The sequence below is a fragment of the Ostrea edulis genome, chromosome 8 (assembly GCF_947568905.1).
Source record: "Ostrea edulis chromosome 8, xbOstEdul1.1, whole genome shotgun sequence".
NCBI lineage: Eukaryota > Metazoa > Mollusca > Bivalvia > Ostreida > Ostreidae > Ostrea > Ostrea edulis.
The window spans coordinates 16,474,070-16,501,820 of NC_079171.1; the positions used below are offsets into that span (position 1 = coordinate 16,474,070).

General features: G+C 35.7%; 3 protein-coding genes across 3 annotated transcripts in view; all 3 read left to right on the top strand.

Annotated features, from left to right (window-relative positions):
• Positions 1–3,872: 3,872 nt before the first annotated feature.
• On the top strand, positions 3,873–7,786 carry LOC125660991 (uncharacterized). Its single transcript, XM_056147031.1, has 4 exons — positions 3,873–4,467; positions 5,613–5,740; positions 6,158–6,365; positions 6,624–7,786. Exons 1-4 carry the CDS (start codon positions 4,428–4,430, stop codon positions 6,755–6,757), a joined length of 510 nt encoding a protein of 169 aa, XP_056003006.1. The 5' UTR covers positions 3,873–4,427; the 3' UTR covers positions 6,758–7,786.
• Positions 7,787–7,961: 175 nt separating this feature from the next.
• On the top strand, positions 7,962–10,923 carry LOC125660990 (ras-related protein Rab-13-like). Its single transcript, XM_048892812.2, has 7 exons — positions 7,962–8,296; positions 8,439–8,499; positions 8,614–8,674; positions 8,944–9,021; positions 9,161–9,301; positions 9,823–9,975; positions 10,354–10,923. Exons 1-7 carry the CDS (start codon positions 8,143–8,145, stop codon positions 10,423–10,425), a joined length of 720 nt encoding a protein of 239 aa, XP_048748769.2. The 5' UTR covers positions 7,962–8,142; the 3' UTR covers positions 10,426–10,923.
• A 10,870-nt stretch (positions 10,924–21,793) lies between these two features.
• Positions 21,794–27,751, top strand: part of LOC125660989 (adenomatous polyposis coli protein-like) — a 64,784-nt gene continuing 58,826 nt past the window's right edge. Inside the window, exon 1 of the mRNA XM_048892810.2 lies at positions 21,794–21,895. The gene's annotated coding sequence lies outside the window, so the exon portion shown is untranslated. The remainder of the gene's footprint in view (positions 21,896–27,751) is intronic.

Genomic DNA, 27,751 nt, shown 5'->3' on the forward strand with positions numbered 1-27,751 from the left:
GAGAAACCTTTCCTTGAAAGACATTAAACTTGGTACACTGATACATTGTGAGGAGTAGATGACCCCTATTGATTTGGAGGTCACAAGGTCTAACTGGACATAAGAATATACTGACCACTCAATGTTTCGAGAACCCTTTGCTTGACAGACATCAAACTTGGTACACAGGTACATCTTCAGGAGAAGATGATCCCTATTGATTTTAAGGTCACATGGTCAAGGGTCAAACTAGACATAAGAATCTACTGTCCACTCAATATTTTGAGAACCCTTTTGTCACAATTTGTGATAATGGCATGGAAATAATCCCTCACTGCAAACTGTTCTTAAAAGAAAGACAGAGTAACTATGTGCAAATAACTTTATTATCATGCTCACCAATTTTGCAAGTAACCTCTACACACATACAACACTCATACAAATAACAAACAAAAAAATATAACAAATCCAAAGATATATATATATATATACATGTATATATGAATTTACAGATGATTACATGTGTACCTGACCAAAGCTAAATGTTTAGTTATGTTGCCTTGTAAGGAAACCAGCAAACTGGTCTCGAGAATTTGAAATGGGTTACACAGGATGGCGAAACAAAATGTGTTGACCAAAGAGTTACCACACTTTACACAACAGTCGTTGGCTGTCTTCATACACGTCGCTACACTTTACACAACACAGTCGTTGGCTGTCTTCATACACGTCGCTACACTGTACACAACAGTCATTGGCTGTCTTCATACACGTCGCTACACTTTACACTACACAGTCGTTGGCTGTCTTCAGACACATCGCTACACTTTACACAACACAGTCGTTGGCTGTCTTCAGACACGTCGCTACACTTTACACAACACAGTTGTTGGCTGTCTTCAGACACGTCGCTACACTTTACACAGTCGTTGGCGGTCTTCATACACGTCGCTACACTTTACACAGTCGTTGGCGGTCTTCATACACGTCGCTACACTTTACACAACACAGTCGTTGGCTGTCTTCATACACGTCGCTACACTTTGTGCATCATTCATTCAACGTTTCTGTATCCGTCAATGTATTACTGGTATTTCTATAGGTCGTTCTCCAACACTGTCCACCAAATACCATAGAACGCCATATTAATATACATGTTGCAAGCACCTGCTTGAACCATACAATACACACACAGCTGGTCCCCATTAATTACACAGCAACAGTCTGGAGATTTTCACTATATACACTGAAAACTTGAATACGTTGGGTATATTGTGCAACAAAAACTGACAAAATTTCCTAACGTAAACAAAATTAAATAGTTCGCACTCACTGCTGTCGAAATGCTGAAAATTGTGTTTTTAGGTCACATGATCAAAGGTGAAACTGGACATAGGAATCTACTGACCACTCAATGTTTAGAGAACCCTTTGCTCGACAGACATCAAACTTTGTACCCTGGTACATCGTAAGGAGTAGATGACCGCTATTGATTTTGAGGTCAAGGGTCAAACTGGACATAGGAAGATACTGTCCACTCAATATCTTGAGAACTCTTTGCTTGACAGACATCAAACATGGTACACTGGTACATCTTCAGGAGTAGATGACTCCTTTTGATTTTGAGGTCACATGGTCAAAGGTTAAGGGTCTAACTGGACATAGTAAAATAATGTCTGCACAATATCTTGAGAACCCTTTGCTTGACAGACATCAAACTTGGTACACTGGTACATCTTAAGGAGTAGATGACTTCTATTGATTTTGGGGTCACATGCTCAAAGGTCAAGGATCAAACTGGACATAGGAATATACTGTCCATTCAATATCTTGAGAAGCCTTTGCTTGACAGACATCAAACTTGGTAGACTGATACATTATAAGGAGTAGATGACCCTTATAAAATTTGGGTTTCATATGGTCAAAGGTTAAACTAGACATAGTAATATATTATCTCCTATATTTTAAGAATCATTTGCTTGATTGACACCAAACTTGGTGTACTGGTACAGCATAAGGAGTAGATGACCCCTATTGATTTTTAGGTTCAATCCACTCTGGACATAGGAAGATATTGTCTGCACAATATCTTGAATTAGTTTGGCACTACTGTTAGTTAAATGATGCATGTGTATAACCCTTTTCAATTTTGCACCATGGGGGCATTTATGTTTTACAAACATTTCTTGTTTTGTATTATGTAGGTGTAATGAGATTTATCACCTTCATTATCTTCATCAGAGGGTAGAGTTAACCTAAGGCAGCTTATTATGATCATGTTCATATTTTGAATATCAGTTGTTTACTAGGGAACAACTATCTTCTCATTTTTTTTATTTGTGACCGTTGATGCTGATTTTAATAGTCACAAAATGAGTTTCACTGACAACACGTTAGGGGAGCCGGTAAACTGGATGTTAAGGACTGTAAGTCAGCACTCACAAATAACAAAGGAGAAGATAGTTATTCCCATTCTAATGCCATTCATTAGCTTAAGTCTTATTTTGTTACAGAGTTTCCCGTTTGCTTACATGAAATAGGGTACAAAATTTTGACATTGACTTTTTGCGTCTTTCCATTATGATGTCACAAAAATTATTATAAAAAACTAGCCTCAAACCAATCATAACAACTCCGCTATTTCCGTAACTTGTTAGCGCATGATGTGATTGGCTTCAAACACCAAGTGCATTTATCAGATCACAACACAGTCAGTGGTGGGTCCGGGGGTTGAAAAAAGGTAAAAATAATTGAAATTTTGAGGGTGGAACTCCCCCTGCCCTTTGAAACCATAATTAATGGTTACAGTAGACCACCACACACCCCCCCCTTCAAAAATTTCTGAATCCATCCCTGACTGTTGCATTAGAAGGTAAAATTCAAGGTCAGACAATATATTAAATTTTGATTGATACAAAGATCAAATCGGCTGCTAAAATTTTAGATATTATAAACTATATCCAAAGAAATGCATGAGAATTGTAACATGAAATATTTTATTCGAAAATGGATACAATTTCATTTGAATACTCACTTAAAAAAAGCATTAATCTTAATTGCAAAAGCACTTATAAGAGTTTTCAAAAAGAAAAAAATAAATGTGTGTGTTTGTTTATAAATGTATGAAATATCCTTTTTAGCTCACCTGAGCCGAAGGCTCAAGTGAGCTTTTCTGATTGAAATTGTCTATTGTCGGTCATTGTCATTGTCGTCGTTGTAAACTTTTCACATTTTCATCTTCTCCAGAACCACTAGGCCAATTTCAACCAAACTTGGCACAAAGCATCCTTGGGTGAAGGGAATTCCAGATTGTTCAAATGAAGGGCCATTCCCCCTTCAAAGGGGAGATAATTACAAAAATGTAAGAATAGGGTGGGGTCATTTAAAAATCTTCTCAGGAACCACTGTGCCAAGAAAGTACAAATATACATAAAAGCTTCCTGACATAATGCAGATTCAAGTTTGTTAAAATTATAGCCCTAGCCCCCCCCCCCCCCCCCCCCCCCCCCCCCCCCCCCGAAAACATGCTTCAGAAATGTGGTTAGGCCTAATGTGTCATATAGATTAGAAATAGAACATACTCTCGGCTCTATGTCACGTGATGATGGACTGGCTATACTGTGCATGTCTGCATTATTTGCAGCTGTGGCACCAAAATAACTTGTTTAACTTAGATATTGTATTGAAAGTAGACATTAACGGCAAACTGACAACCCAACTTTATGACAAACGGGATGATTTCAGCTTCTCCATCGTCAACTTCCCATATTTATGAAGCAATATTCCATTATCACCTGCATATTGTGTTCAACTGATTCGATACGCAAGACTGAGCTTGTTCTGAAACGTGGTCAGTTTTTAAATGGAAACAGACTGTCTGACGTGTTTCATACCGATTGTTGGGCCGTTCTTGGCACACTGGTTTTGACTACGGATAACTCCGTTTACCTGATCAAGATATGGGGCTTACGGCGGGTGTGACCAGTCGACAGGGGATGCTTACCTTTCCTAGGCACCCGATCCCACCTCTGGTCTGTGTTTAATACGTTGCTTCTATTTACACGCTGCTATTCCGGGAAGTAACTTCGAATAATACTAGTAATTCATGAATAAAAATGAAACGTAGATTACGAAAATCAAGATATAGCCTATATTTCTAAATATATATATATATATATATATATTCAGCAGAACTTTAATATATAGGCCTACATGTTATTGATAGATCATTCAATTTAATATCATTTAAATGATTTAAACCACTGAAGTTAAATAATAAAACGTGATTTTCTTTTATCAAATTCATACGAGCAATACAAAACATAAAGGCAAAAATCAGGTTTTCTTTGATGAAATTAAACGAATTTTTCAGCCAATCAAACATGCACCCACGCTCGCGCATGAAACATCTAAATGTGTTGCAAAAATATGACGTCACAATATAAGAAATGACGTACTCAGTTTTTATTTGGCTGTTTCTTCTGCAAGGTAAGTTTAACCTCTCTCTCTCTCTCTCTCTCTCTCTCTCTCTCTCAGCATCTAGTCTGAAATATCTGACGTTATCCTGGCTTTTTATGATTATGGCACATGCAGGAAAACGTCAGATATTTCGGACTAATCAGCATCATGCCAAAATTTTAAAACTTTTCGCAAAAATCCAAGATGGTTGCTGCCTGGTTCACATTTTAAGGTAGGCCTAGTACCAAACACCTGTAAAACTAGTTTTCGCTAATATATATCTTTTAAAATTTAATAAAATTTTATTAATTTAATAAATGAAATCTCTATAATACTAATACCCAATGATTATGGCATGTATTTGTGAGACATCCAGTATATTTGAGGTCTTGAATGCATAAACATCTAAAGTTGCGAGATTTAACATGTATCTAAATAATTTTCTTAAAAGTCCAAAATATCCAAAATCCCAGTTTTAATTTTCTTTATGTTAAAATATATATCAATTTATGTATCATTATGTTAACAAAATTTGAATTTATACATTTCTTTTTAAGAGGTTTTCATCTGATTATGAAGCAATTTTACGTTTAAGATTTGCTATTGACGAACCATGCATGTTATATTCTACATCGCGGTACATACACAAATATACATTTTTTGTCGAGATTTAATAACAAATACATATATAGGCCTACATACATACACACACACACATATATATATATATAATTTTTGTAATATCTTTGTAGATTATTTTTTACATAGGACACATTCTTATCACGAAAGTTGAATTTCACTTTCTTCGAACTGTGTGTCTGATACCCTATATTTGAAACTACATATATACAATGTAAGATTTGTTATCACGCACTGCCACCATGCCCCCCCCCCCCCCTTCCACGCCCCTGATAATGATGTTACTACGATCATTCAACATCAAAACCCGACTACATAAATTTTGTGCATGCTCAAAACTATCGTAGCTTTACACCATAGCTCCTTATAGAATATTCGCCACGAACCAGCGAGGACCTTTCACGATCTGTCTGTTAGTCGGAGCTAGAATTAAGATGGTTTTATCTAGTTGATAAATTATCTGAAGGGGGTGGGCATAAAATGGCCTATATCGCACTTAAGTTCTTTTACGCATTTTCCTTTTATAATGAAAACAGATGGGATCACGGCGGTTACTCTGGCCAATAATGAGAACTGGACGACAAGTCGGACAGGGCGTCACAAGCGCTGGGAGGAGGAGGCGTATGATGATTACGGCGGAGATAAAATCGATTATCAAGAAGAGGTATGTATCGCAGATTCCGAGGTATATATCGCAGACTCCGGGGTATGTATCGCAGACTCCGATCGCGAAGTATATATCTCAGACTTCCAAGGTATGTATCGCAGACTCCGAGGTATGTATCGCAGACTCCGAGGTATGTATCGCAGATTCCGAGGTATGTATCGCAGACTCCGAGGTATCTATCGCAAACTCCAAGGTATGTATCGCAGACTCCGAGGTATGTATCGCAAACTCCGAGGTATGTATCGCAGACTCTGATGTATATATCGCAGACTCCGAGGTATGCATCGCAGACTCCGAGGTATGTATCGCAGACTCCGAGGTATGTATCGCAGACTCCTAGTATAACGTCAGCGGTGGGTTTTTTTTCCAGCAGAGACTATGAGCAGTACAATGTACTTTATTCTATATCAACAGACGGAGGAGGAGTCTAGAATCAAGAACCTGATGTTGAATTGGGAGAAACTGGCTCTGCGCTTCATCTTCGTCATATCCTTTTTGCTGATGGTCACGTTCTGCGCCTGTCATTTCTGTCAGAAATACATGAAGCAGCTTTGTAGGAATGTCCACTGGTGGTGTCACCACTGCATGATGGGCTGGTGTCCTTGCTGCGTGGAAGACCCCAGTAAGATTTATTTTTCTGCAGTAAATCATGCTTGTGACGAATACGGTTAGGCTATGCCGAATAAATATATTCCCGAACATAAATTAATTAGCGAATGTTAAAAGAAACCTTTTATGACAGCAGTGGGAGCTAATCTTAAACCCGATGTCATTAAATATTGTGAAATTGATGTGAAAAATGTACATATGTTACTTTAATATATGCAAAAGTACAACTACCTTTTGAAATGTACATGCACGGTATACTTCTCGTTTTCAGTGTTCGAAAAAATTAAGATGTTCTCCGAGAGCTATGGCTTGAATTTATCTGAGGATGCCTACAACCAACTGAAGAAAGTAATGGAGGAAGGGGCAGCCCAGGGAAGAGGGGGAATGGGGATGGGCAGGATATGACACTGATGGATGACGGGATAGCTCAGTGAAGGAGGATTCTGGGAATCAGCAGAATGCGTTATATATATCAGACTTTCATAAATCAGCAATTCTAATTATGGAATTAATAAGAAAGCTAGCTGCATGTGTGTCGTATTTTCGTGATCAATATTAACATTACAATTATTATCATTGATATATCATCATCATCATTATAGAAATAAAAGGATAGATCACTGAAAAATCGGACAATATCTATGATATTGACGACTCACGTTTGCTAAAGGGTTAAGGCCACAATAAACTTGACAAACCGTAAACATGATGAAGACTTGCTTTCAAGCCATAAAAATGTACAAAAAAATCTACACAACATGTGGATTCTTGTATATAAAAGTGACAAATTTAAAGTGTGTTCTTTAGAAAAGAGAGTTAAAACGAATTGTTCTGTATGCATATGTACATATGTATGCGCTATTGCGGTTCCGCTCTGACTGCAAGGTCAGGGTCATGTATTACAAATCCAGAATCTACAGCATATTGAACATGGAGATACATACATATCAATCTGACGATTTGTACCTTTTCTATTTCTAAATAGAATTCAAGTAATGTTTTATACATCCCCATGTAAAATTTTAAATCTTTGTTACGACCCCATCTTGGCCTTGGGGGTTCATTGTTTGAACAAACTTGAATCTTGAAGCGTTAATACAAATTGCCTTTTCTGAATTAGTAGATTCTTGAGAAGATTTTGAGACCAAACTTATATTCCCTATTGTAAGTGACGCGGTGGTGTTAGAGCAACCGAACATGTAAATGTGAACAACAATGATATATCTTTTAAAAGAAAGGCTCAATTTTAATAAAACATGAACACAATCTTGTCAAAAACACCTTACTCTGCATTTTATTACAATTAAATACAATTATCTAATAAGTACCAAATATTTAGCATATAATTTTTTTTTAAAAAAAACTCGTTGCTGTGTCAATTGATTCGTTGAAATCGAGGAAACAGTCAATGTTTTATAAGGCATTTCTTCACAACAAAGACGTTGTCAGAGTCTAATACAGATATAAGTATATAAATATCGATAGGGACCGTCTCCAGATACATCCACATGCACATCAATCTCGCTAAATAAACTCCATCTGGAAAACTTATCATGTGACATCACGGCTTTATCAGACCTGTACATACCCCTGTACATGTGATCAGTGTATTGCCAGTTTGTGTGCAGTCAAGCCTTCCGTGTTATAAATACAGAGGATGACTCGGGTGGAATTGTCTGCCATACTGATTAGTTTATTACAATACCGGCACTGACACTTCCCGGTATATATTTAGTAGAACGCGTAGTGACATGGATATTTCGTATGTTGAACATTGAGGGACGGTATATATGGGCGCTTCTACGTCAACTTCAGAAGATAGTGATAAGCATTTGATACAGAAAGTTAAAATCGCTTTAGTAGGTACCTACGCTGTTGGAAAAACATCAATAATAACACGATACATCAGAGATACGTTCACTTCAGACTATATTTATACACGAGGTAAGATAAAGAAAACGACTGAGGGGCGAGTGGTCAACCTTGTATCAGCCCGTCACATTTGATGAAGTACATTCTTAATACAAACAACAATTTCAAAGATAAATTTTTTTTCTTATGTTGAAACTTGATATTTTTGTTTCAGGAGGAAGCATAAATAGGAAGTTGATAACTGTTCATGGATATAAACTTCAGATAGAGCTGATGTAAGTTAATATTATTTCAAAACTTAGCAGTTCTTTATCAATCAATATAAAACCATCACATGTAATTCAGATTATATCTCTATACATGTATGTATTGTTTTATATCTGATATAGAGATACAGGAGGGCAGAAGTATCAGAAGGAAATTGCCCCTACTTTGTATAAGATAGCACACGTACGTTTTCTATTAATATAACCCAACCTACGTTCCATTCAATGTTCACTTATCTGTAACAACCTAGACATTATCTCCAAAGGAAAGGCTAAACTGAAATACTTACACCTATAATGCACACCATCAAACGTCCATCCTTCTTTTAATTTTCAAATTTGATATCTAAACATAGATATAAATTTATACAAGTCGTACTGAAAATTTTAAAACTTAATATGACTGAAAAGTCCATGTTGAATCATTCCACTATGACACTTCATATTCTGCAGGGTATCTTACTTGTCCACGATATATCAAAACCCCAAAGCTTTGAGCATGTGGAGGAATGGCTAACGGGAATTCGACAGGTAAACTTGCCATTCTCATTTGTCCATTCACTTTACATCGGATTAATGTAAATAATAATATACAGATTTCCTACAGTCAAACCGATTCATGCACAATAATCATTGATATCAGTTCAAAACGTTATATTTGCTTCCACAGAACACTCTTGGTGATCCCGTAATAATGCTCATCGGCAATAAAAACGACTTGGATCCGCAGGTCAAATCTGATTATCCTTCCACAGAATCCACGAATCTCACAACAGGACTATCTCGTGTTCCGTATGAACAATGCCAAAAGGTAACGTAGATTTAAACCATAGCCTTAGGTGTGAATTAAAATTTGAAGGAAGTATAGAAATCATAATTCAAACATTTATTTTCTCAAACCTTTTTAAGTCGTTTACAAGTACAGCATTTGTATATTCCTTCTAAGGTTTAAAATCGTCTGATATTTTACTATCATAACCCTCAGATCATTTATATTGCTCTTATGACTACAGGTTTTTAGGTTTCCTAAACGGATTGTCGTTGCATCCCTCCATTGGTTTATCATCGTATTCATCTGACGGGTCATCTTATTCCTCTGACGGTTTATCATTGTATTTCTTTGACGGTTTATTATTGTATTTTCCTCTGACGGTTTATCATCGTTTTCATCTGAAAGTTTATTGTATTCATCTGACGTTTATCATTGTTTTCATCTGAAAGTTTATTGTATTCCTCTGACGTTTATCATCGTTTTCATCTGACGGTTTATTGTATTCCTCTGACGTTTATCATCGTTTTCATCTGATGGGTTATTTTTGTATTTCTGTCCAGAAGGTACAGGAGGAGGGTCTCCTTCCATTTTACAGCGAGGTCAGCGCCAAGACCGGCATTAACATAGACCCTGTGTTTGAGTTGCTGGTCAAAGAAATTCTCCATAAACAACACAGTCTTCTTGGCACTATCTGGGAGCCTGATCTAGGAAAGGTATTTCTTCCATTGGTTTGGAGTTACATTTTCAGTTCATATGCGGTTCATTCAGTTTCTCATTTCTAAAAATCTTTACTGAACGTACAGCGATGCTGATTGCGAAAACAATGAATTTTCACTTGATTTTGTAATACATGTTTAACGTTCGTCATAGTGTGTGCTCTGATAGCTACATGTACAATTAAATTAAAGTTAGAAAGTGGCCCTCTGCAGATCTATGCAAAAAGTATACAATAATCTAAAACGTCAATCTTGAAATGAAAGTAACAAATGTCGCTTTGATTTAAAATGAAAATAACATTTGTCGCAGTGAAGGATATATGTTGTGCTCCTGAGTTTCACCACACTACGGTATTTTATATGTATATTTTTCAGGACGAAGTCGACAAAGGGAGACCTAATGATAAAAATCCGTCACACAAACGCCTCACCTGTACGATTTTATAGCAGTATATGGAAAATATAACGCCGCACAATGCAAGCCCGGGTCAAAATGTTCTAAACTGTTAAAATTTGTAAAACTGGGTTGTTATTGTTGTCGTTGGTTGTTGTTGTTGTTTGTGTGTGTGTGTGGGTGTGGGTGTGCGCGTGCAAGATTTGTAGCATTGTATTCCTATACAATAGTTACATGTGTATGTAATGGATAGATGTACAATGTACATACTTGAATTGATAATAACTTGGCTGTTATTGTAAAACATCTTTACAGTAAATAATTATCCTTATCACCTTTGTTGTAGAGTATCTGTATCTGGTGGCATATATGTAGAAATTGACACCTGGAACTCCTCTACTTTTATCATGATAACAAAGCAAGGACTAGTGCTTAGTAGCTTAGCAAAATGTTTACAGGGAGCAGAGAGGAGGGGTCCGAGACACTCCCTGAGGAATCTAAGCTTTGTTATAACTTTGTATGAGAGACCGAAATAAAATTAGAATCCTGAGGAACTTACTTTTGTGTAATAAAACCTTATGCTTGACAGTGTCAAATGCCCTCTATAAGTCTATAAAAGTACACCTGTAAGTGTACCGCTAATCAATATTTTTAAGCCATCTGTCAATTCGGGAATTTACAGACAAACACTCACAAAATGAATTGTTCGTACACAAAAGACTGTTAGAATGTTTTACATTTTAAAAAAATTAACAGCATCAACGCGTCACGGTAATTATCGCAAATATTCATATCTTGTGATCAGTCATCTAAACATTATAATTAGCTGACCTATTTTTGAATTCTAGATCTTTTGAGACATAATTTATTCCAAACCTTCTAAATGAGAAGAAAATACATCCCGTGCTGTGGCCTTCAACTCGACATTTAGATATATCGGCATTTTATCTATTAACAATGATATTCATTTTCCCTCATATGTCGATTTGATATATTCCAGTGAACTCAAAACATTAACATATTTTGTATTCTTTATAGGATTTATGAGATTGATCAGTGTTTGCTATAATAAGATGCCGCAGTTCTTACCGACAAATATCTACGTAGTCTTTGGTGATCAGGTTTTCCAACAGTGTGTTGAAATTCCCATGGGCATGAATTGAGCTCCTATATTGGCTGACCTGTTTTAGTATTCTTATGGGGTAGAATTTATTCAATAGCTTATAAATGGGAAGAAGAAAAAATCGGTTGCTTTGGAATTCAAAGTTTAGATACATCGACGAAGTTTTATCTAAATAACATTCACTTTTATTATCTTTGAACTTGACATTATAGACATCACAGAATCTTACATACATGTATATGCTTTATTTCTGGATATTTTATTGAGTATAGACGTTACCGGCAAACTAACAATTAACTCAAGCGAGATGACTTCAGCTTCATCGTCAACTCCCTATATGCATATTGCAATATTCCATCATCCGTCTCGGAACAGATTCGACACGCGAGGGAATGTTCCACGTATTTTTAAACTGAGGGTTCAGGTTAGACGGACCCTACATGTGTTTTAAGAGTCTCATTTAAAGTCAGCATTTCTCAAGTTCTGTGGTAATTCCAATGGTTGGGTCGTTTGTTTTGTGTGTTTGTTTACGTCCCTTAAACTCACTTTGATAATTTTTCACTCATATTGAGACGTTACCGGTTCTAGGCGAAGTACCACAACTTTAGACCACTGCTTGTATAGCGCTCAGGAGTGGAACAGTGAGGGTCTCTTAACGTGCCAACTCCAGCGACATGGGGCCTCCGTTCTTAAAGCTGACATGAATTAATAAATATAGTATAATTCTATATGTCCGCCATATTTCTTTGCTAATCCGCCATATTAGTTGGAATTTCTATTGTTATATGTATCAGGGTTCGCATGGTATATAAGGGGACGAGTTGTGCTACGCTTCACTTCACATCAGTGTCTTTGATTTACCTGTGCGGGTAGCTTCGACAGGTAACACGTACATCTCCGATACTAATTTATAGGACACCAAGAAGAAATGAAATCACGTTTTGAAACACCATGCAGTGCTCAAAATTACAATAAACATATCGTACAGTAGTAAATCATTCTAAAAGCTTTGGATAAATAAATATAGAATGCCTTTTCTTTACGTGAATGTGGTACATTTGCAATAAATACGTCAAAAATATACAAAAACGCGGAAAAATAGTTCATCTATTATCTAGATCCATTGATGAAATGGAATAAGCAAAGGGTATAAATTCTATACCATTCACACTTACTTCAAGCAAAATGCAAATACATAAATGCTACTATACGGAAAAAGAAGACATGGTCATGTACGCTCGTCATGAAAAAGCATCGAATGCGGATGATTATTTACCTGGGTCTACTCGTAATATCTGTAAAGGACCGAAGATGTACGTGTACACTTGTCGAAAATACTCAAAGTAGTAGTAAAACTCCCTTTATTAGCATAATCCATGAAACAAAACGGTACACTCCATTTGTATTCCAACAGTAAACAACATTGTCCATTGTACAGACTGGGACACACTTAGCCCGTGCCGATCAGCTATCTTCAATCAGGGGAAGCATCAGAGTAGAATATTTACCCTGTATTGTGAATGAATCCTTATACCGTATGGTTTGCTTGTCAGAGTACTGCAGATTTATAAATCAGGAAATCTTTTGGGTACATAAATTGTTTGTGCATAGATAATTTGCATATACAACACTGCACGAGTGTATGGAGAGAGAGAGAGAGAGAGAGAGAGAGAGAGAGAGAGAGATTGATTCAAACGATGATCTTTTAATAATCGCGCTCTTATTAAGACAAATGATATCGTTAATTCAATACATGTATAACGGAACAGTAACTCAATATTGCTCTCATTAATTGATATTACAGATTTATTTGATTCATTTAAAGCACGCAATAATTAAAAATTAAACATATCTTTAAATAATGTTATTTTCAATTACTTCATTTTATGCTAATTCGGCGCTTAATAGATCTTATATATCTATGCCATTTTGCTTTATTACATTCTGCGTCGGATGCAAATTGTAGTAATGTAAACTGTAATAATTGAGTTTATCATATGCGTAGTTATCAAGCACATATAATTTCTTTTTATTTAAACATATTTTATTGAGAAACTCAACAGGATTGGGCAACAGGCATAGCCTATATATGTAGGCCCTCTCCCAAATACAAAGGTCAAAGTACTTAGAATCAAGGGGAGGGGCCAACAGTGTCGGCCCCCCACCTTTGATAACAATATCCACTTATTTTTGTTATTTTGTTTGTTTGGTTTTTTCTTATGTTTTCCGCCACACTCAACAATTTTTCAGTTATCTGGTGGCGCCCAGTTTTTGTTGGTGGAAGAGAGAAACCAGATACAATGTACCCGGGAAGAGACCACCGACCTTCCGAAAGTAAATTGGGAAACTTTCTCACTTACCGGCGCGAGCGGGTTTCGAACCCGCGCCGACAGATGCAGAAGTGAGAGGCCGTTATTTTGTAATGCAAATAAAAAATATATTGGGTGACAACCCCCTCCCCCCAAAATTGACCCCAGCTTGAAAGTTCTGATATAATAGTAGAAGACACACACCACCACCAATTAAGAAAATGAAGATATTATGAGGCACTCATAGTAGAGGACTCTAACCACCCCACCCCCTCCCCAACAATGGAAGAAAATAAAGTGTAGGGGGAAATTATTGAGGCAGTCAAAATAAAAGACTCTTGTAACCCTTCGCCCCCACATTAGGACTTTGAACAACATAAAACATCTTGGTTTGTTTGGGTTTTATGTTTTATTTTATTGATGTTTTCGTTCATCTTTTAATTATTATTTTGAATGGCAAGAAATTTTAAAGAATCCAATTTTCCATTTTTTTTTCTTCCTGTTGTACCCCCCACCCCATGAAAAATGACGATACATGTCTGGTTATTACATGTACATTTTGCTTTTCAACACATGCATGCATACTAATTGTATGGTGTAGAATTGCACCCTTTACCAAGTTTTACTTCATTTACACAGTGTAAGGAATGGTAAACCAAAATCACAAAACAAAATGCATAAAGGCCAAAATAGTTTTAAGCGTAGGAACTTCATTCACGAATACATAAATACATGTATTCAGAAAAATCGCATGCATGCATTGCAGGACTATAGCATATGTGTGTTTTAACGTTTCTGTAACATGCCATAATGATTATTTGCATTTCGGAGATCTGGCGCAATGGATATATTCTGAAAATAGACATACCGTTGTACGTCGAAATTTCAAATTCAAATGTATCCGATAAGATGTTAGTATTCATAAATTAGTAAAATTCGTTTTGAGGTTTTTTTTTTAAATATGATACAGTGTCAATCTACTGTAATGTATTAGTAGGATATGTAAAAGGCAAGAGTATCAACATTTTTTAGTATCGATATCTATATGATCACGAAAAAACATTATAATGTATATCCGAATTCATATGCCGATTTAGATATCAATAAAAACAAAGCTGCATAGTTTGGGGGAGGGGGTTCAAATGAGTCTGATGAAATTAAAAGAAGGAACCCCACATTTGCATTCAAACTAGATGTACTTCAAAATGATTTTATTTCTGCTCTGACTGAAAGCATGATTCTAAATTCGGGAACGAATCTTGCATATAAAATAATCAATAGGGGAACACATAAATCCGAGCTCCTTTGGAATTTAATAAAATGCAGATATGCACCTTGTTTCAGGCACGTATACAGGGGGTTGGGGTGGGCAGGGAGGCTGAGCTGGTCTGCTCTCCCCACTTTTTTGACAATTTACTTTTTTCCGTTATTCTAACATACAAAGTCAGTATTTTCTACATGCACAGTTAAAACTGATATTTTTTTTTTTGATTTGTAATGAATTCAATTATAAGCATCAACTCCTGTAAGTTTTTAATATATTGTCAATAACAAATTTTTAAATAGCTGAAAATTTTTAATGCTTGTAAGCTTACCATTATATCAGTGATCAATTTTCTTTCCTTCTGTGAAATGATATATTGTACATCGAAGTAGGACAGTCTCTCTCTCTCTCTCTCTCTCTCTCTCTCGTCCAATCAATGAATATGGACATACGGAGACCGTAAATAATTATGTGGTTCCCAAAGAAACAATAAAACTATATTTTCGTTTATACATTTCCTTTTATATGTGTCTTTGTGTAATCAACTGTTTATTATGGATTGCAAATGTAATACCCGAATTTTTAAACAGATGTATATTTTCGATCATTATTCCCTTATTTGTATATCCAAGTTTGTATATGATCATCGATAAATTTTGAATTGAGCACGCAATATATCCAACCAGATGCTCAGTGTATATGATTAGATTCCCGATTTCTATAAACTGCAAAACTTCGACCAGACAAGCATTCAATACAGGAAAAATGTTCAACTCTGACATCTCCCCCGATTGAATACACCCTATTTGGCACGGGTGAAGTGTGTCGCAGTCTGTATAATGGAATGACAACTTGTTGTAAAGTTCTAACGAGATACAAATGGAGTTTATCATTTTGTTTCGTGGATTTATCAGAATAAAGATAATCTAATATTTTCGGTAAGTGCACATCTCCGATACCTGTTGAATAGACGTCCGTATTTGATACGAGTTTTTTTGGGGGGCGAATATGCCACGTGCATTACATATTATGTATATGGCATGGACCTATATTTTGCAAGAATTGATATAAATAATATATTTTATGCTCTTTGCTTATTCCATTCTATCAGTATGTAATTGGCAAATGATTTCTCCGCATTTATTTCATAAGAAACTGCAAATACTTGCATGCACTTGCAAGTATGCAAGAAAAGCTTCTTTTTTTTTTTTTTTGCATTTTTTCTAAATTATCTAAACTTTTGGAATGTTGCATTGGTATACAATAAATATTTTGTAATCTTGAGCAAAGCATGTTTTAAAATGTTATTTTATTTGTTTCGCATTCCCTATATATTATTATCGGAGATGTGCACTGGTCGAGTCCACCTAGAAAAATCACTCAGGTGTGACAATCACATTTCGGGTATATACGGGTACAGTAAATTAGGCTACCTGAGAGAAATATGGCGGATAAGATGAGAAAGGTGTACGTATTTATTAATTCATGTCAGCTTTAAGGTCAAATAAGCATACCCTGTCGACCGATGTCCACTTCTGGTGTATACAGGGGTCAGTGTCTGTTCTAGATCTTCTGCTTCCAAGTCTAATGCTCCGGATCGACTGCCATGACCTTAAAAAAAAAACCAAATCATCAAAAAAGACTCAATCATCAAATTTAAATTATTCCTAGATTTTAAATGTCAAGATTTTTAGATTTATAATCTCATTGTTAAAATTCTAAAATGTGTTTGAAAGCTCGGAATTTCTTCAAGTTAAATTCATCAAAATATCGAATTTCAAAAAGTTTTCAATAGCAAATATCTAATACAACAATGAACAGATTTCTTAAAAAATTTCGGCTATATACTGTTATCTGCAATGCGTTGCATATATAAGTCTTGGGGTACTAAAATCCCGAGTACATTACGATACCAAATATACATCGGGTTCGTATTCTCTATATAAAAGATTAAACTGACAAAAAAAAAAATTCTATGAATATCAAGGAAATTGCATAAAATATAGAGAGATTTATGAACAATATCGTATGCTTCATGCGGCTTATTCCGTTATACCTGGCATTTCTCTTTGAATTCATTTGTTTCTCTTCCATATGTACATGTCTAGATCAACATTTTATCAAAACATGTGCCCTAATTATTATCGATATTATTTACGAAATTACAATATTACCATCATGATATTATAGCATCTAACATCAAGATGTTGCACGCAACGCTCCACAGTAAAATGACCGATTTTCTCGTAGAGCGTTGCAAATAACAGGAGTACATAGTTTCCCCGGGAAGAGGGTTTTCTTGGGGGGTACCATATCAGAGAAAACGAGACTTGGTTTCTTTTGGGGGGATCAAGCTAAATAAGTTTATTAGACGGAATAAAGCCCATCTCTATAACTTGTGCGTTGCATGCAACGCGCGACAGTAAAATCCCCGATTTTCTCGTAGAGCGTTGCAAATAACAAGAGTATATATTGGGCGACGATTCTTATTTTCTCGGTTAGGAATCAATCTAAAATGTACATAAAGGGGGAGTTTCCCCGGGATGAGGGTTTTCTTAGGGGGTACCATATCAGAGAAAACGGGGCTTTGTTTCTTTGGGGGGGGGGGGATCAAGCTAAATAAGTTTATTACACGTATTAAAGCCCTTCTCTATAACTCACGCGTTGCACGCGTTGATTTTCATAAATTGGTGGTTTTACTGTGGAGCGTTGCATGCAACGCGTCACAGTGAGATATAGAGAAGGGCTTGACCCCCCCCCCCCTAAAAAAGAAACCAACCCCTGTTTTCTCTGATATGATACCCCCAAGAAAACCCTCTTCCCGGGGAAATTCACCCTTTATGTACATTTTATATTGATTCCTAACAGAGGTAATAAGAATCGTCATCCTATATATACTCCTGTTATTTGCAACGCTCTACGAGAGAATTGGGGATTTTACTGTGGAGTGTTGCGTGCAAAATCTTGATGTTAGATGCTATAATAGCATGATGGTGATATTTTAATTTCGTAAATAATATCTATGATAATTATAGCACATGTTTTGTTAAAATGTTGATCTAGACATGTATATATGAAAGAGAAACAAATGAATTCAAAGAGAAATGGTATAACGGAATAAGCCGCATGAAGCATATGATATTGTTCATAAATCTCTCTATATTCTATGCAATTTCTTTGATATTCATGGAAAAATTTTCTTGTCAGTTTAATCTCTTATAGAGAATACGAATCCGATGTACATTTTGGTATCGTAATATATACTCGGGATTTTATTACCCCAAAACGTATACGCAACGCGCTGCAGATAACTACGAAAGCCTATTAGTATCCTGTAAAAAACTAAATTCACATTCCATTATCTCGTAATTACGAGAAAAAATTTCGTAATTACGAGAAAAGATCTCGTAATTACGAGAAAATATTGATATAAAGCCGAGTTCCACAACTTATGGATAATCTTGGAAATTCCCTCTTTGTTGATTGGTCAGCAAATCGAAATGATCTTATTCAAAGTGTGTGTGACGGTACATATTGTCGTCCGGTGTCGCATGATTTAGCAACGCTAAATACCGATAACTTTTGTTCCGGGTTAACATTTACGTTCCAGTCCGCGTAAGTTTAGTTCCGGTCATAATCACATTTTTAAAAACATGAAATGCACATGTTTACGCACATTTCTTAAGGGTTTTATTTCTTTCACCGGGTTATACAATAATCAAAGACTATCATATCATTAGAACCGGAATATTTATACGTCTATTTTCAGGGGCGGATCCAGGAATTGTGGTTACGGGGGCGCCACTTTATGAGGCAGTGGGTCCAGGGCGAAGTCCTTGTGGGGGTCCAGGGGGCGAATCCCCCGGAAGCTCCTACATTTTACGGGGCTTGAAATATTTCTCCTAGTTAGTCATTTGTACTATTTTCTATCATTTTTAAAGGTGAAATTAATAAAATGACCCAAATTTTAAGGGTTTTTTGGGAAAAAATTGAGTTCTCCCAATAAAGTAATTTAAGAAATCAAATGATTTTTGTAAGAAATTATTGCTTCTTTTATCGTTTAGTACGTTTTCCGAAACAAGATACCGCGATTTACCTTAAATTTTAAAATTTTAATCCGCTACTGATTTTTGTGTTTTCAAACTTTGTCAGATCAACAGGTGTTTATTCTTGTTTTGATCTCTCCAATTCAGAGAATTGTAAACTGGAGGTGTGAAACCTATATATATGTAGATAGAGTTGTTACATGACTCCTTCTACAATATGTACCGACTCAAACTCAAATGTATGCAATATTTTTCTTTTTATTGATCAATGCCATCATATATCTTTAATGATCAAATCATTTCGTACCTGGTTACTTAAGATATTGAGTACGCTTGTGTGTGTGTGTGTGTGTGTGTGTGTGTGTGTGTGTGTGTGTGAGAGAGAGAGAGAGAGAGAGAGAGAGAGAGAGAGAGAGAGAGAGAGAGAGAGAACTATTTAACATTACTGACCGGGAAAAAGACCGGTCACAGGTATGTGTATATATGTTGCATAACAATTCCTGTCTGCTTCAACGCCCATCAATCGGCGTACGCTTTACCCGTAAAACAGCAAAACTAACATAACGAAAACTGATTATCCCTGGCAGTATCTATCACATATTGGTGGCTGTATAACACAAATATTAAAGTAGGAAAAGGATTAGCAAACTATTTATAAAATGAGAGAGAGAGAGAGAGAGAGAGAGAGAGAGAGAGAGAGAGAGAGAGAGAGAGAGAGAGAGAGATGGGACTATACACTTAAAGCGCTATAGATAGTGGTTTGTTAAAATAATATTTTCATATTATAGATATTTTAAATTGAAATTTATCAATATACATGTATAAAATGAAACAAGTCAAACATGTAATCATTTAATGAGATGAACAAAAAGGCGATCACGGTCTCCATTGAAAATGGTATTGAAATCGTACAAGAATTCCAAATATTTATTCGCATTAAACAATTCAGCATCTAACCACCGCTAAATATTCTCTATAGAGATACCTATAGTTATCATACCCCCCTCCCCCTCCCCCCCCCCCCCCCCCCCATCTATCGCGGCCGGGGACAATAAATTCCAATGGTCTATTGTCTCCGACGACAGTATATACCGTGATGCAAAAAATATGCCTTGTCTCTGCGCATATTATCGTCGGTGACAATATGTAGTATATGTACCAACGGACAATATGTACCGTGAGGGTACGTGCATAACGTCGCCGAGGCTTATGTCATCGTAAAACTTGTAAAATTTAATTGATTTAGTTAATTGATAGTGCAGAAACCTACAATAATAAATCGTCGTTTTCTTTCCATTGTATTGGTCTACTTGGCACGCTTTGAATGGAAAGTGATTTCTTAATTCAGCATTCAAAACACACTGATGGAATGTGGAGAGGAGAGCTCATACAAAGAAAGATATCATGTGACCAATATTTACATATTTTTCTCGTAATTTCGAGATAATTATCTTGTAGGCTTTCGTAGATAACAGTATATAGCCAAAATTTCAAGATTAAAAATACATGTCATATGTAATGATTTTAAGCTAAAAGAACGATATTATCAGTTAGATATTCTTAAATACCAAACGTTGAATTTTAACATGTCATTGAGCGATACGATGATTTCGCGATGGTTCTTATCACCGAAAATTCATTCAATTTCATTTTAACCTATATTTTTGCAAAACGCTAGCGACAACACTCAAACGTAAATGGACGCTTTAATGGAAAATATGCGTTTGGCACCAACTTGTATCAAGGCCAGGGTGCCTCCTCCACAAATGGTCACAATCTCTACCCAGAGTTGTCGTTCCTTGCTCTCACTTTCACACCTCTGTTATCGTCTCAAAATAAGCAATGTTATTCCACGTGTAAATCCACTTTTTTTTTTTACGGCTAATAAAACTAAGAACTATTTTATAAAATATCTGGAAAATGTAGAACAATCAACTATTTGTATATTTTTTTCCCATTACTATATATTCTTCATGTACCTATCTAGATTAGATATGTAACCTTGGGTACAAAAGAATCACTTAAAAACAGAGTCCTTATTCCTTGCCATAATTATATGATCTAGATAGGCCTGCGCCTGGTGCAATAGAACTACCCAATATCTACGTTTCAACCCAAATCAATGCTTCTTGTATCACAAAAAGACTTGACATCTGCTCAATATTTATTTATTTACGTATATTTTTGTAACTGAAGTCAAAACCATACTTTATTTGAGCATACGTCAGGGCCGTAACTGCCGATGAGGCAGACGAGGCAATTGCCTCGTCTGATTTTTTGGCAAAAAAGAAAATAAAATTATATAAATGTTATATTATAGGATATATGTTTAAAATGAAGACAAGCACCTTTGTCTTTGACACCATATTACGATTCTTTACATAGTACAAATGAAACACAAACATGATAAATTGGGATTTAAAAAGTGTCATTTTCAGTCGTAAAGTCAATCGGCGGCCCCCAATCCCCTGCCTCCCCTGATTTAGAACCCTACTTACGGCCCTGTACGTGCCATTTTACAAAAATCTTGTAAAACCCTTGAGACGTTTACAGAGGTGTAAGTGAGTGTAAGGAACGATAACTCTGGGTAGAGATTGAAATGGTCAGCTATGGACAAAGGTAGATCACTCTGATAGACACAGCAAGGCACGAAGTCGCTTTCCAGAGTTATCATTCTTTACTTGTTTTAAATGACGTCATACAATGGCGGCTGTTGAATGGAGGGAAGATAAACACTGAAACAGAAGGCTTCTGAAGTTGTGAATTGTCCGCTATTAGTTGGTAAGTTCAGAGCGGAGAACTGTTCAGCACATTATTTAATGTAAAAATTCCAACCTGCATAGTCAATAGACCAGCGATGTTAGGGAGTTACACTCAATCGGGAATATTATTTGAAAATGTTGGGCATTGTTATTGTGATCATGGTGTGTTGACGGTGCTAATGCTTATAATGCTAGGGTGAAAAGTACACCATAAGTAAACACATATACAGACAGTGTAATACTGCTGTGAAATGATAATGCTAAAGTAATTTTTTTTTTATATCTGACTTGAATAACTCTCAAACCTAAAGACTACGTGAAACGCCACATGAATATGGAGTCGAGTGTTTTGAAGGTTTGAAATGAAAAAAAGATAAATCCAGTGAAAATATATAGAATAAGTAACAGATGACTGAAGTTCCACAATTTTAGACATGTAAGGATGAAGTATTTTAGTTTCCTTTCTTTTAAATAGTGAGGTTTAGTTCAATCAGGTTTCCAAAGCTTTAAAAAAACAAAACAAAAGACACCTGTCCAGAAAGGAAAGCACAATGAAATCATGTGATGATATGAATATAATCATGCACATAGCATCATTTTTGAAAAAAAAGAAAAGAAAGAAAGAAAATGGGGGGGGGGGGGGCAGTTCTTGACATGTTCCGTTCATTGTCCACAGTGTAAAATGATAACAAGTTTTAAATAAAATGTACATGTGTTGGTTGTATGCATGTATTCATGGTAATTTGCACATATCTATTAGTATTTAAGTGTTTGAAAATATTGATTAAATTTAATAATAAATATTGTTTTCTTAACCCTCTCTTTCCCCCCTTCTTTCTCTTAAATCCCACATACCTTCAACTTATGCTTTGTTTTTGTTTTGGGCTCTTTTTTCCTGGTACATCTGATGTTTTATGTGCACAAAAAAATAAAAATGAAGAATTGATGATATGCTAAAGGCATCCTTATCCTGATCTAAACATGCAACAAATTAGTCGAGGACATTGTTGCATCATGACCGGACATTGCCTGTGAAAAAAATCTCACAATCGTGACAATGGACACATATATTCAGATGCTGGGTTTCAGGAGACATGCATAGATAAGACTGTCAGGGTGGGGCTGTATTATGATACAAACTTGTTTAGTAGCAATATGATGAGGTAAAATTTAGTGAAATTCAGAAAATACAAGAGTACTTTGTCAAACTTCTATTGGAGATTTTGATTTGCTGATTGTGTTACTGTGTGAAAACATGTATTTGCTTGACACCTAGATGCATTAGTAACTGATTGAAAATCTTTTGTGGAAAACATCTTTTTTGACCATTTTGATCAAATTACAAGATAACTAGACTGTCTATCCCAAAAGCATCGGATGAATCCATATGATAAAAACCGATTAGGTCTGCAGTGTGTGAATTTAACGGTGGATCAATTAATGATGAAATGATTGACACCGATGATCGATTGTCAGTCGTTCAGAGACCTATGATGCTACTAATCGATTACAAAATAAAAGTCACCGACATCGTTAACCAAACAAAATCCGGAAATCACTTCAACTTTGTTCAAATTTTATTTTCTGTATGTCAAACCTGATCAAAAACAAGCAAACAAAATGGCTGGAGATACGAAGGATGGTAACAATGTTCAACAGTCAATCTCTGATATCTTTGATACATTGAAATTATAAATAAATTCCATGACTTGATATATTGAATTTCTGATTTATTTACCTGTGAACGAATGAAACAAAGAAAAATTCATATGTTTAATGATTCTGTTATCTATTTTGAGGGGAAAACATTTAAATGACAATTCCAATTATAATTGATTATTGATGGATTACATGTGTCCGGTTATTACAGTACTGATAATTGATGATGGTTTTTGGTCCGATTGCCCATCACTAGGCTCAATAGACAATGTCCAGTCTATGCGAAAGACATCGGACCGTCGGACCTGACCGATGTGCAGTGCCTCAGGTCCGACGCATCATTTTTTACACCGGACCGGAATGTCTGATGTCTCAGTGTCCGGTTTTGAGCTTTACTATTTTGATGCGGAGTCATTTAAATGTTTGTTATAAGTAAAAAATAGCACACAAATCCAAATACATAAATGAATGTGATTAAAACCGCATGGACTGTCTAAAGTATTATACGGGAGGGATCCCTGGTATAGTATTACTAGTATAATAAATAAGATTCCCTTGGTTTTGCATTTTCACGTGTTTCACTTTTTTACATTAGGTTTTTCGGTCTGACAAAATTTGGTTCGGTCCGGTGTGTTCATTGATTACACAGGACCGAATGTCCTATGTGGTCTAAAAAACTTTCGCATAGACTGAATGTCTAGAGAAAATATTGTTGGTCTATATAGAGCAAAATGGCGATGGACCGATTTGTCTACAGGAAATCTGACCATGTCATATAAATACTATGTTACGTTGATTTGTTTCTGTCAACCCCTTTTTATAATAAAACGTTCCACAATCTAATGACAAATCATTCGAATCAGAGTATTCCATTTTAAAAAAAATGGGGGAAATGGAACAGGAATCGACTCGATACTATGTACTTTCGCTTTCATCTTTGTGTACCCTTGGTCAATTTTGTCGATCCCATCCATGTGTTTAGTATTGAGTCTCATTTAATTGCCAGTAATCACAGTCTTCGTAATTGTTAAGGAACTGAGTGGCCATTTCTATATGGACACATTTTTGCTCTCTGTAAGGTTGGTTGGTTGTATGTGTAATGTTCCGCTCGAGAATCTTTCACTCATATGGAAATGTCACCATTACTGGTGAAGGGGTGCAAAATTAAGGCCTATGCTAACATAATGATATTAATGTTGTACCGATAATCATAAAACATTGATTGTTGACGATAAAAGCTTCCAATTCCGATGATCGATTATTTTTTCCATAATCAATTGTCGGATGTATTCTGGATTTAGTTCTTTTTGACTTCTAGAAATTTAAAGAATCAAAATTATATATATATATATATATATATATATATATATATATATATATAGAATTATATATATTAGAAATGCAAAAGCAACTAAACAACATAGAAAAACACACACACACACACACACACACACACACACACATACGTGTAACGTGTGTCAAATGAACACCTTAACTCCCCACCTGCAACTGAACACTTCTACAGTTATTGGTATTTTAGTACGAAAATTTACTATTTGGTACTAAAAACAACATAGAAGACATTGCTGCGGTCGAAATTTGTGAAATATAGTTTTATTCACTCCTTGAATTTTTGCTTATCAAGTGAACACTTTCCTTTACACACTGTCAATTGAACACTTTCCTTTACACACAGGCAATTGAACACTTTTCTTTACACACGGTCAATTGAACACTTTCCTTTACACACAGGCAATTGAACACTTTCTTTACACACGGTCAATTGAACACTTTCCTTTACACACAGGCAATTGAACACTTTCCTTTACACACAGGGGATTGAACACTTTCTTTTACACACCGTCAATTGAACACTTTCCTTTACACACGGTCAATTGAACACTTTCCTTTACACACAGGCATTTGAACACTCTGAAACACGCGGCCAGTTAAACACTCTGATACACACGGGCAATCAAACACTTTGAAACATCCAAACAATCATTCTCACCACGCTAAATACATAAGGCCAATCTCTAAAACTTACAAAAAAGTGTGAAACGATTACATAAATGGAAATTGGGATGGGATAGACAGGGAATCCACACATTTCGTTGAAATTATCGCCTTAAGAAAATCAACAAAAAAAAAAAAGGGGGGGGGGTAGTATTGATTGGATGATTGATTGCTTATATAATTTACGTCCCGTCGAGAATATTTTATTCATATTGAGACGTAACCAGCTTTAAGCGGAGTACCTATCCAATGTATCCATAGGGTTCAAGGTCGTAGCAGTGAGGGTTCTTTGAAATATCGTGCGAACACCTACTACATGTACGACCAGGGATCTACGTTTATAAGGTCACATCTAAAAGATCCGTGATTCTCACTTCTAAATGTCGAGTGTTTGGCGAAGGAGCAATCACTACCAATTTCAACGTCTTAAAATTGGGTTTGCGGATGAACGGTGCTTGAACTCACGACCTCCCGGTTATGAAGCGAACTCTCTACCATTGAGCTACCGCGACCGGTCGGGGGAGGGGTAGTAGTGTCCATAATGATAACTTTAATTGTAATAATAACTTATAATAATTATCATTATATATATATATATATATATATAATGCACTAAATAATCACAACTAGGTACTGAAAATTTTCGCCCCAGCCCGGGGTCGAACCAGCGACGTACGGCACCCACCGCCAAGCAAGATTGTCAAACCAGTGCGTAAGTCCACTCGGCCACAACGACTTCCCTGATATATATATATATATATATATATATATATATATATATATATATATATCGTACGTCGCTGGTTCGACCCCGGGCTGGGGCGAAAATTTTCAGTACCTAGTTGTGATTATTTAGTGCTTTATATATATATATATATATATATATATATATATATATATATATATATATACTTCTATGATTATAGACTCCCTCGTTTGTCAATACATGCTGTACGGGCCAGACTCGGTAGTAATTCAACCAAAAAGTATGATAATTAAAATCAAAATTCTGTATAATGCAGTGCCTAAAAGATCTAAAACAAGTATTAATAATTATATACATTTTTTGTATTACTTTTAAGTTTTTTGTTGACTTTTGATATAGATCAAAATTAGATATCTTTGTAAAAAAAAAATGTTACGCGATATCTTAATTCCACTCCAAAAGGTAACATTTTCATGAACATTCTGTGTAAATGTAACTACATAGATGTGGCCTTACAGAAAACTTTAATCAAACGTTGCAAAAACCATAAATTGTTTGAAAATCCGGTGTATAACACCAGTTTATATAACTTCAGAATCAGGATTTGCTCCAGATTCCTTCATATACTGTTACAAAAATATCTACATGTTTATGATATGTACATGGAAATTATGTCAATTTTGACTATCATCTCACTTTGAAATATGAGGACAAAATTGTAATAGAAAACCCCCAAAAATCACGATTTTCCTTCATCTTAGATATTTTTGTTTAGAGATTTCGTGCTTTAGGCACTCATTACGTCCTTCCCTTGGATAATTCCTGGTTTCGCTCCCGCCACATGCCAACAACTAAATATCCGCTAAACGTGTTGGGACCCCCCCCCCCCCCCTAAACACGTCTGAAACACACTGAGGACAGGGATGACCCCCCCCCCCCCCCTAAACACGTCTGAAACACACTGAGGACAGGGATGACCAAATTCAAGGGAATATATTACTTTCTGTTTTTGTTCAAAAACTGGCCGTGTCCTCTAATGACTTTTGTAATACAAATTCACCAGGATGATTTTTAAAATCTTAATGTTTTACATAAGCTCAAATAATTGAAGTCCAATAATATCGATGTGGTGGAAATATTGCTAGCAAAAATTAATTTAGAGCTCTGTATGAATGACTTGATTATCTCTTTTAATTCAATAGATCTTTTTAATTATATATACAGGGCTATTTCATAAGTAATTAATGCGCACATCGTTGTTTTGTTTTTAAAAAGAGAGCAACAATTCAATTAAAGAAATCATTCATTCAGTTGTGGATATGTCGAATTAATTAAGGATTATATCTCAATTAGATAATTACTCTCACTAACATAATTATTGCACGCATCAATTTAATTAATGATATCATTAATTCAATAGAAGAGAGCAATAATCCATTTATTGCGCACATTAAGTGATGTTAGCATTAATGAATTATTGCTCTCTTCAATTGA